This window comes from Rhipicephalus microplus, chromosome 9 (genome assembly GCF_043290135.1).
Source record: "Rhipicephalus microplus isolate Deutch F79 chromosome 9, USDA_Rmic, whole genome shotgun sequence".
Lineage (NCBI taxonomy): Eukaryota > Metazoa > Arthropoda > Arachnida > Ixodida > Ixodidae > Rhipicephalus > Rhipicephalus microplus.
Window position 1 is genome coordinate 29112516 of NC_134708.1, and position 14623 is coordinate 29127138.

General features: G+C 46.1%; 1 protein-coding gene across 4 annotated transcripts in view; it reads left to right on the forward strand.

The window, feature by feature from the left end:
- LOC119163660 (uncharacterized) overlaps window positions 1-14623 on the forward strand; it is a 71447-nt gene that overhangs the window by 47675 nt on the left and 9149 nt on the right. For all 4 annotated transcript variants that reach the window (XM_075873401.1, XM_037415708.2, XM_037415709.2 and 1 more), the window contains one exon: window positions 5919-6881. In XM_075873401.1, coding sequence (XP_075729516.1) covers window positions 5919-6881 — 963 coding nt within the window. The remainder of the gene's footprint in view (window positions 1-5918; window positions 6882-14623) is intronic.

A 14623-nucleotide genomic window follows, 5' to 3' on the forward strand; every position in this document is an offset into this window, starting at 1 on the left:
GCGGTTACGCTGCTTGTTCGGTGATAGTTGGAGAGTATAAAACGGCAGGCACGGTTCTGCACAGCTTCTAAATCGGAAATGAGCGATTCAATGCAGGGGCTCCAGACAGTTGCAGAATACTTTAATTTTGAGCGAACCAGCGTTTTATAAAGTAATAGTTTTATTGAACTGGATGAATGAGAGAAGTTCCTGCGAATATACCCAAGCATGCGGTCGGCATTATTTATGATATAATGAATATGAGTTTTCCAAGACAGGTTAGAAGAAATGTGAACACCTAGGTACTTATAAGAGAGTACAGTTTCAAGAAAGACATTGTTAATGTGGTAAGTGGAAGCTGGGCTAGAATTTCGAGAAATGTGCATGTGCTTACACTTATTAATGTTTAGTTTCATGTTCCAAGTGTTGCACCAGTCCATGACCTTGTTAATGTCGGATTGAAGGCAAGAGACATCGTTATTGTCATTAATTTCACAATAAATAACACAATCATCTGCAAAAAAATTTATTGAAGAAGAAATATTAGTCGGTAAGTCGTTTATATAGATTAGAAACAGAAGGGGCCTGAGAACGGACCCCTGAGGTACACCAGAACGGACTGGTAAAGGATGTGAGTCAAAGTTGTTTGCTGTTACGAATTGTGAGCGGTTTGAAAGAAAACAGATCAACCATGCAAGTACATTAGGGTCAATGTTAAGATTACGTAGTTTAAGAAATAGAAGTCCATGCGAAACTTTGTCAAAGGCTTTTGAAAAATCCAAATATATACAGTCTGCCTGAGATCCGTGATCAAGGATGCAATGAAGTTCATGCGTGAAACATGTGAGTTGGGTTTCGCATGAAAATGACTTACGGAATCCGTGCTGGGCTATAGTGAAAAAAGAATTCGATTCTAAGAAAGAGACGAGATAAGAGTATATGACGTGCTCCATGATTTTACAAGGTATACTAGTGAGAGAAATGAGACGAAAGTTGTCAGGGCAATGTGTATTTCCAGACTTGTGCAGAGGAATCACCTTCCCAACTTTCCAATCATTGGGAATACAACCTGTTTCAAGGGATTGTTCAAACAGTTTTATTAAGAATTATGGAACAATACAACTTTGTATTAATCAAGAATTTGGAATTTATGTTGTCAATGCCACAAGAAAAAGAAACTTTAAGATTTTCTATAATCTTCTGAATTCCGGATACGTAAAAAATAACAGGGTCCATAGGAGGAGCTTCAAAAACAGGGTGGTTAAAATCATCGCAAGAAACATTATTAGAAAAAGCCGCCGCAAAAACATTGTTGAGAACAGAAGCACATTCGTGTGATGGGACTGCAACACCATCAGTAGATGTAAGTAACAATGTGGTGGTGGATTTCTTGTTTATTACATTCCAAAATTGTTTAGGATTGTTAATAAGCATAGCAGGCAAAGTGTGGTTGTTGAACGTGTCCTTGGCATTCTTTAACGCAGCTTTGTACTCAGCAGCCACGAAACAATAGGATTCCCATTGCACCTCGGAATTCATAACCTTTGCAGAGCGAAACAAATGTTTCTTTTTATTGGACAGTCTATTCAAATACTTATTAAACCAAGGTAATTCTCTCTCACACCTCAAAGATTTGAGCGGCACAACAGCGTCAATAAGACGCTCAACAATGCCCTTAAACAATTCCCAATTAGTGTCCACAGAGCGCAGTGAAAACTCCCGCAAGTAATTATTGAGAAAAAGAGCTAGCTCACGATTCATCGCGTTGCAGTCAGCACGTTTATAGTCTCTAATATATTTTTTCTGATTGATGTGTTTACAGACAGGAGTTTCAAGATCAAAATGGAGTAACGAATGATCACTGAGACCAGGTAGATACACGAGTGAAGAGTTAAGATGCGGTATGTTAGTTAGAACAAGATCTAAAATGCTGGATGTGGCTGAGGTAGTTCGAGTAGGTCCAGAGACAAGTTGTGGCAGGTTGAAGTCCAGACAAGTCAACAAAACTTGTTACATTCAGTCGAGAAAGGGCTAGGATAAGGCAATGCATTATTCCACACAATCGAGTGGTAGTTGAAATCCCCAGCCAAGAGGATAGCAGTGTTGGGAAAATGTACAGTGATCATGTTACGCGTGTCATGCAATTCATCAACGAAAGTGGGACACGAAGACGGGGGACGATAACATATGCCCAAGATCAACTTCTAAAACGTACGCAAAGCTCAACCCAAACTAAATCCAGGTTACTTGGGGAATTAATGGGCAACGCAACAAAATTATCTGCAACAGCTATCAAAACACCACCGCCACACCTTTGGCCTCTGTCGAAGCGGAATACGTTGAACTTCTTTCTACAATCAAACAATTCCATACTCGTTACCTTAGAAGAAAGCCATGTTTCAGTCAACAAAACAACATCAGCATCACAGGAATCGATTATAGAGTCAAGTTCATCGCGCTTTGGTAATAAACTTCTAATATTTGTAAAAAGAAAAGAGACAGAATTTGCGGTAGTAGGCGCTGAACGACTGCCCCTCGCGCAACCCTACAGCGGCGCAGGGTGCGGTAGAACAGCGACATCACGGGTTAACTGCTGACTCTGGACCAGCGGACGAGCAGAGCGATCAGTATGCTCAGTATGTGACAAGTCACAGATACTAGAATCGTCGATATCGTGACGCGATGTCTGTCCCCGAAAATTATTTTCCATAAAAACATGATCACAAGCTGCGCTGTAGCTATAGCACTGACCGTTAATGTACAGTTTTGTTGTACCTCAGTTTGTGATGCGAGCCCCTATTCTTTGCAAATTGAAGCAGCTTTTTCCTGGTTTGACGCGTTTCTAAAGCAAAATCTTCCCTTACAGTGATACCTTTATCTCTGAGTTTCACTGACTGGTATAGAATCAGCTGCTTCGTTTTAAAGGAACGAAATTTCACGATTACCGGACGGCATTTTCCCTCCGAGAATGCACCAATTCTATGAGCACATTCTAGCGCGTCCTTTGTAAGCACAGGAGTAAAGCAGCTAGAAATCATGTTTAACAGCTTTTCTTCTGTGGCCTATCATGTTTCCGATAAACTGTCATGTACACCGAAGAACAATAAATTGTCTCTTTGTTGCCTGTCCTCCAGCTGTGATTGACCAAGTCGCAATTCGTCATTTTCACGAGCTAGGTTATCCGCGAGTTCTCGTAAGGCCAGCAGGTCTTTTTGAGCGGTGTCAGTGGTAGGCGTCCTAGTTTCTACAGCGGACAGCCTCATATCAATATTGGCTATGTTGATTTTCATAGTTTCCTGAGCTTCTTTTAACTCGGCAATAGATGTAATTAAACGTGACTTAAGATATCACAATTTCACAAGACATTAACATGGAAATGTGCAGCATACGAGAATGCTTCATGTCATAATGGCAGTACTGTTTCTCCACTAATATAAGTGCTTTTTATCTATTGTAATTACTGTCAAGCTGTTAAGATTCTGTTATGCTGTACAGGTCTAAAGGTTGTTCTGCAATGGTTAATAGTGTTTGTCTTGTTAGCGTATATTGTAGCCCTTTTTGTATGCCTTGTATATGGGGACTCGGGCACTTATCAAGAGAATTGAACTCCACTTTTTGCCCGAGCATTCCTGCACTTTTGATAATGCAAATAAATTTCAAGTTCAACCAGTGTTACAAGGTGCACTTTCATTGCCTTTCGAGCGTGATAGCGATCAAAGTTCTAGAATATAGTGTGCCCCCTTTTTCTTCTGAGACATAACAGCCAATCACGTGTTTGTAATTAGCCAGTACCGAGACATTGTAATCAGTGTTTACTTTGAAGTAGCTGGTGACGACACGGAATTATGGATTTTATATTGCACGACAGTATTGTCATTCTGCACGGTTTTGAGAAAAGCAGCTCAGGGTAGCTTGTTCGCAGTTAAAAAATGTCGACGAAGTCTGGTCGTTACACAATGACTGAGCACTACTTATTACTTCTGTTATGCGATTTTGCCTCGTCTGGCGTTCGTTTCCCTGCACTCTTAGTTCTTTGAACCATAGCTCTTGCCATCTAGCTCGCCTATCCATTCTTTGGCAGTATTAGTATGCTAATGAGGATAACTAGAAGAGGGGTCACAGCCTTGGCATGTGTGAAGTAGGCTTATAAAACTGCCCACGCTGTTTGATCAGTACAACGACTATTAACCGTTCAATCTCCTGCCTATTCGATTGTGTATGAATATAAAATGACACACCTATTGCAAAGTAAAAGTAAGTTGCGAGTCATTTACTGATATGACTTGTCTGAGATACTCGCCTGCAAGAGGGCCATGGTTAGCTTTACAGAGGCAACAGTTTCTAGGCAGAAGCAAAGGCTTAATATTTTCTTGTTGAAATTTCTATACATGAAACGGATAATATAATGCATTTTCTTTCACCAGCTCTATCACTTTCCTTTCTCGATGTTAGGCAAGGCAGTTTATAGATGGCTTGCACTGATGTCACCGAAACCGCCATGTTGGTGCATCACATGGCACACGCAAGGGTTGTGATGTCACGTGTTAATGTTATCGTTACATCACTAGCAAAGAGGCCAATAGAACTCTAGTCACACATTCATCATCCTAAAGAGGGTTAAACGGGACATGATTATGCTGGCTTTACGTCATTGAGGCCTCCATGTTACTGAGTCAGTGGCCATTATGACATCACGTGCAAGCCATCTGTTTTCCCACTACTGCAGCCATGTTAGCTTCACTTTGGTAAAAGTCTGATTACGTTTCTTGTGCACTTGAGCAGTCATTGTCATGGCATGCTAGCTAAGGGCATTCTTTTTGTTTCTAGTAATCAAGCTTCTTAGTTCACTAGGAGTGCTATTAAGAGCCGAATTGCTTGCACCAAATGTAAGTGAGCCAACCTTTTCTTAGCCAAAGCAACTGCTATCTCACTTTTCGGGATTTAAATATTCAGTGTTTGCCCCGGCTGAAGCATATCACGGAATATCCGTATGCACACATTCCCAATGATGCAATATTGCAAAATGCGTTCTCATTCTTTTGAGGTGGTGTAGGCACTGATCTCGCAAGCCAGTATCATGACTTGAGTTGTATGTGCCCCGCGGCGGTGGTCTAGTGGCTAAGGTACTCGGCTGCTGACTTGCAGGTCGCGGGATCGAATCCCGGCTGTGGCGGCTGCATTTCCGATGGAAGATGGAAATGTTGTAGGCCTGTGTGCTCAGATTTGAGTGCACGTTAAAGAACCCCAGGTGGTCTGAATTTCCAGAGCTCCCCCACTACGGCGTCTCTCATAATCACCTGGTGGTTTTGGGACGTTAAACCCCATATATCAATCAATGACTTGAGTTGTGCGAGCTTTAGATGCTGTAACTGTTTGTGTAATGAAATAAATTGAGTCATTTCGTTATTTCAGTTGTAGAAGAAACGTCTAAGCAAGTATATAGGAAATGTATCTGCCGAGCTTTCAAGACTAGTTGCAGCTTGGGAGCACATTATTAGCAGTTGAGGCCTGTTTGATAGCTCAAAGGATTTTAAAAAGGGTTTGATTAGTACAAGTGATTTTTTAGCTCTACTGTCTCACACATTTTTCTTCTCTTATATTTGTGATTAAAATCATTTAAAAAACTCATATAGGGTAAGATTGACATCGCATTCGGTGTTGTGGTACACCATGCGAATGCCAGGTGCGATTGCTCGCAACAAAAATTACCAGATCGATTACTTTGTAATAATTTGTATTTTAAAGCAGCTAAATACTTGTTCTATTTAGGATACTGTCTTACATCTGGATTTATAGTGCTCATTGCAGTATGTTTTACTCAGTATGCCCTTCATATTAATTTGCCTTTAGTCTGCTTTGAGATGGAGAGTAGGAGAAGAAACATAAAAAGGCTGGATCTGGTTGTTTAACTCCTACCCCCTTCAATACTTTTTCTGCAGGATGCCGAACCAAGGCTTTGAAACTCCCGGTCGAGGTGGGTATCAGCCGCGTGGAGTACAACGCACCCGTGCGTCAGCCGGGTTCCGAAGCACGTCGAGGCCTGCCCCTGCTAGAGTTGGTGGCTCTGTGACAGGATTTCGGTCGGCAGGGTTTCGCAACTCTTTCAGGCCAAGGGCACCTTCCGTCGCCCCTCGAGGACCCCCACGGGACCGTGACATGTCACCGCCCATGCATACTAGCAGGCTTTCAGGCACTGCCCCTCGCAGGCCCACCGCGAGCGCCGCCAGCAACCACGGTCCCGACATGGATGAGCGAGGATCGTCATCGCGAAAGCCGGTCACACACTCTGTCAGCGTCTGGACGGTGCAAATCGGAGAGGTGCCCCTCTCTTACTTCTCGCGGGAGAGGTGGAGGGACCAGTGCCGCCCCGAGAAGGGCATGCGGGTCGAAGAGATCGACGAGCCATTCCGCGGCTGCACCCTTCAGGACAGGCACCCCAACGAGCCGAAGGCCACTTACTCCGAGCAGGAGATGCGCAACTTGTGCCCCATCTGCGGCACTCTGGTGATCCACTGGGAAACACACAAGGAGGGAAAGCTGCACCAGGAGCGGGTCAAAGTCCGGGAGTCATACGCTCCCTCTTCCTCTCAAACTGCGGGCCCAACACAACAGGACGTTGTCGCCGCGCTGCGTGTGCTGCAGGCCACGCGGCCCGACATCATTGCGGCCTCCCTCGCTGCCTCCACGCCCAACTTGCTGATGTCCTTGAAGGGTCCCGAGGTAAATAGAATGTCGCCACCACGTTTGAGTGACAGGATGAAGCGAAGTGGCCGTTCCCCGTCGCCGGATAGGAAGCGCCATGCCTCCCGATGGGAACCTGCTGGCCACGATCTTCGCTACAACGATCCTCCTCGCGCTGCTGTCCCCAAGGGTCCAGCTCCGAGGGCCGTTCCTCCGCCAATGTGAGGATCATACTGTTTCTTCTTTCATTCTTGTCATTTCGTTTACAGGATCTGGGAATATCCTTGCAGCGACCACGCCGACGTCAAAAAGTATCGTCAAACACGAACAGACAGCTCATATACATTCAGGGTCTGCATGCAACTTCAAAATGCCACGACTGCCCGCCGGACTGTATGATTGCGGGTTTTATTTCCGGCAATGGTCGGAAACACTAACAAGGGCAACATTGCATCGAAACAGTTTTTGTTCAGCTACTGCGCAATCCAGCAATTTGATCCTTCAGACTGCATCATTGAGCCCTGTTAAGGCCTCCGGTGTGCTGGCACAGTCTCGCGTGTGGAAGTTTACTTAAGGGAGGTTCACAGATGACCTCATTATGACCTGTGGAAGCCTCACACTTTGCTCTTGCAAACCACTTGCAGCATCCATGAGTGACATCCTGGGGCTCTTCGAGAATGCCTCCGGTAACTATCTATGATAGTTGCATGTGGCTTGAATCAGTAACCTGTGCCACTGTGACTTGGTGCATGTGGAATCGTATAAATGAGTATTGCTCAAGTTTGCCAATATGTTTCGATGGTCAGAGTCAGCGATAGCATTTCTAAAGCAGTGCGGATCAAGTAGCTGGCTGACGGTAAGCCACCAAAGGCCGCTGGCGGTGTCAGCGGTAATGATGGTTGTTTTCTGCGCACCTTGTAAATTTACAAGTTTTGAATGGTCCTCCCAGGGTGCCTCCAGTGTGGCGCATGACACTGCTACAATGGCTCGATAGCCTGCCGCGTTGCACTAGCTTGTTTGTTTTGCTTCATTGAGCTATTTGACCTACACAGTTTCGCAAGACTCTGGATTTACAAGTGCTCTGGGATAGAAGTCGCTGGGCTCAGCAAATGGACTGGCACTTGTAACACAGGCCATCTGACCAACTCATATGGCCTGACATTGCCATGTGCACTGTCTCTCTATAAATGGGAAGGAAAGGAAGTTCAAGATGCACCTGACCAAGAAAGAATATGACACCAATGTTATGCATCCATAAACTATGTGTGCAAGAAAATGTTTCTACCAACAACTTGAAATTGAAAGTGATGTTCAGACATGACCTATTTGTTGGGGAAGACAGTTCTACAGAGGAGCAATGCCATTATGAGATCCATTCGTTACTACTGAAGAAAAGTAAACATGAAGTTTTCCCGAGCAAGAAGAAACCACGTTCAAGCACTTCTCATGTGCATTGGAGACCTGCAAGGGCCGGTAGGGAACAGGGTCAGGTCAATCGTAAGGGAAAGGTACAGCTCATAGCTCATACATAAAAATTGCTTTTCAGTGGACATTGCATTCCGCGACTGCCATGCCAAGGGAGTACTAGAGCCTAGCAGAAGATAGTGCCCTCTTCGCTAGCCACACCAAATGTGTTACGAACCATCTGAGCCTCCGTGCTCTGCAAGGATGGTCAGCACATCGATGCAATAGTATGTTCACTGTGAGCAGTTCTACAGCAATGGACACATTAGTCATCTGTCGTGCTTCATCTGCAGGTGGTATTATTCATTATGCTAATTGACATCAAGGGCTTTTTGGAACTGCTTCCATGTTTTCTCATCAGAATGCCATAGGGATGTCCAACATGGGTGAGTGAATTGGAGCTGCATCCAAAATTTGCACTTTGCTGTGCAAATGGACTTTATCTAGTCTATTTGCATTGCAGTGTGGGCTCATGTTTCATATACATTATGAACATCTCTGGAACCATTTTGCTGTCTGGTACACTTTTGGGACAAGGATTATTTTGAGCAGAGAGCCACAAGCATACTGATCGAATAGGTGCCGGCAGCTTGTGTTATGGTCTGATATTCCTTTCGACGCATTGGCCACATAGAAGTCTTGTTTACGGACTACAGGCACTGATGGCTGGATCCTAGCAACCGCTGTCGTTGTTAAAAACATTGCCATCGAGGGACAGCGGGGAGGACCATATTTCAACCAATGAGGCTCGATATGTCGATTCTTATCCGCTACTGCGTTGGTGCTGCTGTCATGTCTCACCGTGAAAAATTGATTCGCTGCTACAAAATGCCAACATGGAGGCCGGCTGAGCGATCTTGGCCATGCAGATTTCAGGGTGGCAATGCCACGCAAAGCTGCCCCTCCATACGTTGGTGAGACATGGGTGTTGTCATGGCCACTTCTCTTCTTCACCTGTCTAGCTGCGCTGCTGTAGCAGGTTTGTCGTTAATGCTTATGGGGGGGGCATCTGCATCGGCGAACCTGTTTTGGCTATTGCTCACAGCATAGCTTTATTGACAGATCAGCCTTAGATTCCACTGCATTGTATCTTGCCTATGATTGACCACTCCTCATCAGTGACATGCGACATGCTCCTCAGCGGGTTGCTTGTGGAACCTACTAAATCATCGCTTTGTGATGGCAGTCTTGGGCAATGCCATGTTACCGCTGAACTAAGGAAATCTTTCCCGCTGTAAACCAACGAGAGATGTACACAACGTTTCCTGGTCATGCATCCAAGCAGGTGTTGGCCCATACATAAGAAGACTACACTTCTGCATGTCAACAGGACCTACGGACTGAGATAGCACCTCTCACTCTTCGACGCACTGCTGTCAAAGCATATCATGGATTATGGTCTGAAATAGCACCTCTCATTCTTCAACGCACTGCTGTCAAAGCATACTATGGATTGCTGCCCTTCTTCTGCATCAGCGTCAGATGCGGGAGTTGACGTGTTAACTCCTGGTCACTTTTTTTTTTTTTTTTTTGCCATGCTGCTCTCGAGGCGCACCATAAAAGGTGCCACCTTAAAGAGAAGGTTTTTCCAGGATGGACGGAGGTTTTCTTCAGCGGCTTTGGGATGAAGTGGCCGTTGTACCAATGTGGCTGCTCCAAAGGCAGACGTGTTGGTTCAGTGCCTGGATGCAGTTCGATAGCTCGCGTGTGCTATCGTTCGTGCTTTGCCAGCTCTCGAGCTCTATCGAATAGGAGCTTACTGAAATTGCACTTTACGTAAAACTGCCTTTTTTACAGCAGACTTATGCCGTTGGGTGTTTGCATAAACTATCACAATCAAGAGTGGTATAGCGCATACAACGCAATAACTCGGCTGGCACACGTTTCGGCCTCTTCATCTTCAGCGCTTCCGGGGGATGCGCGCTCATGTCCCCCCAGTGCACCGGTTTCTTCGGCGTATAGTATAGTATAGTACAGCAAGGTGGCGGGGATAGGAAGTGAAAATGAGTAGAAATATGAGGAAGAAGAGGATGGGTAAATAAAGCATCACAGAAAGAAACAGGAATAAAAAAACAAGATAAAGGCAGGAATAAAAAGATAGAGATAGAAAGAAAGAGGAAGCAAGAAATGGAGGAAGAGCAGAATGAAATTTATATTTAAAGAAAAGGGCAAAAAAAGTACGAGAGATACGGTAAGCAAAATGAAAGAGAAGAAGAAAGGCCACCCAGCTCCATACTTCGTGGCACCACTGATGCGAAGCTGCCATAATTTTTTTGTGTAGACCGACAAGGTGTAAAGTGTGACTAAGGTACTACTTCTCTGCACCATTTGTCTAGGTTGTGTTGCTTATTTGAAGGCATGCCATCAGTGCTCAATTGTGCTGCTGTTATGTACCATGGGGGCTATCATCATCATGTGTGGCCTCTACCTTTCTTGTGCGGCTGGGGCACGCTGTGCGGCTGGGACTCGGCTGGGGCACGCTTGCTTCGGCCTCTTCATCTGCGTGTCCTGGAGCTGTGTGCTCATGGTCATCTCATCTGCTCGTCAAGAGAAGTAGAAGTTCAGCGGGCCGCTTGTTTTTACCCTCTTCTCTTGGCCATGGTGTTGTCAAAGCGAATTGCAAAGCACTGCCCTTGTGCACTCCAAGGCGTAAGGCTCAACTATCTGCCTTGGCTCTGCTTTCTGTCTGTAGAGTAACCCTGTGAAATGCTGTTCTCCTGTACACAGGGAAGGCTTGGTGCTTGACATCATTCATCTATCAGCCAAGACTAGACGGCTTGTTGAAACGGCTTCAGTGACACCTTCTTTTCAAGAATTTTTCATCTCGGGGTGATTTTCCAGCATTGGCCATGCTGCCATCAAAGCACGTAGCCAAGCGCTGCCGTTCTGGGACTGACAAGGCAGTGTTTGACCTGGTGATTTGTTCACACCATCTGTTGTAGTTGTGCTGCTCTCGGGACGCGAAATGAGAAGACTGCCATCTTAGTGAAGAATACAGAGCGTGCATTCTCGAACGGGAGTTACGAGTCGGCTTCTCCACACAATATGGCTGCCCTACACTACACTAAGACGTAGCCTTTGACATCGTGACTCCTTTGCACTATGAGTCATGTCTGTGCTACGCATAGTGTGAACCAGGCAAGATGTTTTTGTTTTTTTCCCCCCGACTTAAGAGACTGGACTTCTATTGGTCCCACTGCATTTTTGATGCTGCCGATACCTGGTCTCTTCACAACACTGCAGTATTTGATATGTCTGCTCAGCGATGTTCACCAATGATGGACTATCAAGAGATGGACTATGCTTACTGGCACAGTCCATGTCTTATTGCTACAATAAAGGCATGCTGTGATCACCGAACGGGAGTTAAAAAGCTGACTCCTCCACACAGTATGGCTGCCATTCACTGCTCTAGGACATGCCTTTAACATTGTGACTCCTTCGCACTATGCGTCATGTCTGTTTTATGCTAAGGGGGAACGAGGCAGGACCATCAGCGTTGGCAGGATTTTGTCTTGGGGTGTGCAAATCCATCTTTCGTTGCGGCTGAAGCTGAGGTGAGGAACCACTAGTGTAGCTTGGGTGGGCAGGCAAATACTGGTGTACTTTTAGGGGGCATGTGCCCCTTTTGCACCCCCTCCCCCCCCGGCTTATGCCCATGGACGGAACTTTTTTTTTAACAGGCTTAAGAAACTGGACTAGATCCACTGGTCCCACTATATTTTTGACGCTGCCGACACCCAGTCTCGTTGCAACACTGCGGAATTCAAAACGTCTCGTCGGCGATATTCATCGATAATGGACTCAAGAGATGGACCACGCTCACCGGCACAGTTCATATCTTGTTTCACAGTCAAGGCATGCTGTTGAAGACTGTTCTTCGATACCTACGCATAGTGTTTGACATAGTGAGTCTTCTGCACTGTGCAGTCGAGCATAGTGCATCTTTTAGGGCCGAGAATCTTCAAGGACAACAGTCAGGGCAGACAACAGAGAACAGCTCCTTGTCAAGCTTACAAGTTTGACAAAGAACAAGGTATAAGACTTAATCTGGGGTCTCTCTACGTTTACAGTGTTGGTCTTACTCTTGCTGAGCTTCATAATTCTGAGTTACTTGCCAACGCAGCTGTGGGGCAGATCACTGTGGACATCTGCTTGAAGAAAAATTTCTGAGTACTAAAGCCCCACTGCACTGATCTTGTTACGGAAAGAAGAGGGGGGGGGGGGGGGGGCATCGTCGAGTATATTTACAAGGTGTGTCGAAACACATAACGCCAGACATACAAGGCAGAGCAAAGTCCATGCGGATATCAGCGAGCGTTGTTTTTCTTTTTGCTGTCTTCCTCTTCATCTCCGGCAGCGCTTCGTAGCATCAACCCCGGCGGCAACGGCACCGACCCGATGCTCGACTGGTCGGAGCGCAACGGTTTTAGTCGCGTGACATGAACGATGTCACATGATTGCGCTGTGGTGGTCTCCAGAGGTTCAATTTTGTACGTGATGTCGGTGAGTTGGCGCAAGACTCGGTGTGGACCAAAGTATGGAGAAGTCAACTTCTCGCAAAGACCAACTCGGTGGGTCGGTGTCCAAAGAAGGACCATGTCACCAGGATTGAAGTGGACATCCCGGTGGCGAACGTCCTAGATTAGTCGATGCTTTTCTTGCGAAGTGTTAAGCCGAAAGCGGGCAACTTAGCGTGCCTTCTCAGCTCTAGCGATTGCATCACGAGCGTATTCTGATGTCATATCAAGAAGGGGCAGAAGGAGCGTATCAAAAAGCAGCGTGGGTTCTCATCTGTACAGGAGAAAAAAATGGAGAGAAACCTGTAGAGTCATGCCGAGACGTATTGTACCCAAATGTCACGAATGCCAAAGCTTCGTTCCAGTCACGATGATCCGGCGAAGCATGCATGGCGAGCATGTCCCGTTCTATTGAACCGCTCCGTTAGGCCGATGGTCTGAGGGTGATACGCAGTGGTGAACTTTTGTTTTGTAGCGCAAACATGCAGAATGTCTTGGACTACCTTTGATAAAAACTATCGACCCCGGTCTGTAATGAGCTGTCAAGAAGCGCCATGGCGAAGTATGACATCCTCAAGGAGAAAGTCTGCGACGTTGGTTGCACGACTGTTAAGGATAGCCCGTGTGATCGCATACCGAGTCATGTAGTCGGTGGCAACAGCTATCCACTTGCTTCCTCTGATGGATAGAAGAAAAGGGCCAAGAAGTTCAATACCGACTCTATAAAATGGTTCAGATGGTATCTCTATGGGTTGAAGGCATCCTACTGGAAGAGTGGGCGGCGTTTTGCGTTGCTGGCACGATTTGCACGAAGCTACGCTACGACGAACAGAGCGGTAAATACCAGGTCAAAAGAAGCGGCGTTGAACACGGTCGTAGGTCTTTGAGACGCCCAGGTGACCAGCAGTAGGAATGTCATGCAACTGCGCGAAACCGTCAGGATGCATGTTGTGGCAGTATAGAACACCATCATGGAGCACAAACGTACGAAGCGACAGCGGCGTACTGAGGTCACTCAGTCAGTTGATGATCTCTCTTAAGTGAGGATCATGTCGTTGCTCCTCTCCGATGTTTATCAATGCGGAAAGCGCCTGGGCACACGTGGACTCTCCTCTTTTGGAAAGATCAGGTGGATCTACTGGATGACGAGACAAACAATCAGCATCCTCGTGTTGTCAGCCTGTTTTATATGTAAATGAGTAGTCTTGTAGCGACAACACCCACCGTCCCAGCCGTTTGGTAGGGTCTTTCAACGATGACAGCCAGCATAATGTGTGAGGGTCCATGACAACGCTGAATGATCGTCCATACAAATATGGGCGAAATTTGCCTACGGTCCAAACGAGCGCAAGACATTCGCGTTCGGTGATAGTATGATTGTGCTTCGCTAGTGATAAAAGACGGCTAGCGTATGCAATGACGCAGTCACTACCATGCTGTTGCTGTGCGAAAACAACGCCAATGCCATGGCCTCTGGCTTTGGTTCACACTTCTGTATGAGCGGATATATCAAAGTGGCCAAGAATCGGTGGCGACGTGAGGCGCGTGGTCAGTTCAGCAAAGGCAGTGGCTTGTTCAGGACCGAAGACCAAAACCGCATCCTTCTTCAGTAGGTCTGTTGGAGGGCGTGAAATGTAAGAGCAGAGGCCTACAAAGCTTCGAACGTCTTTCGCACACGTCGGCACAGGAAAATTCTTCACTGTGCGCACTTTGTCAGGATCAGGACGAACACGTCAAGAATCAACAACATGTCCAAGCTGCCGACGACCGAAGTGACACTTAGTCACTACGGCTGCTACGGAGAATCGTCGTGATGGTGAAAGGGACAACCCGCACCTCCACCAAATGTCTCGGGGGAGAAAAGGCGTCGTCGAGTATATTTACAAGGTGTGTCTTAACATATAAGGCCAGACATACAAGGCAGAGACAAGTCCACGCGGATATCAGCGAGTGTTGTTTTTCTCTTTGCTGTCTTCCTC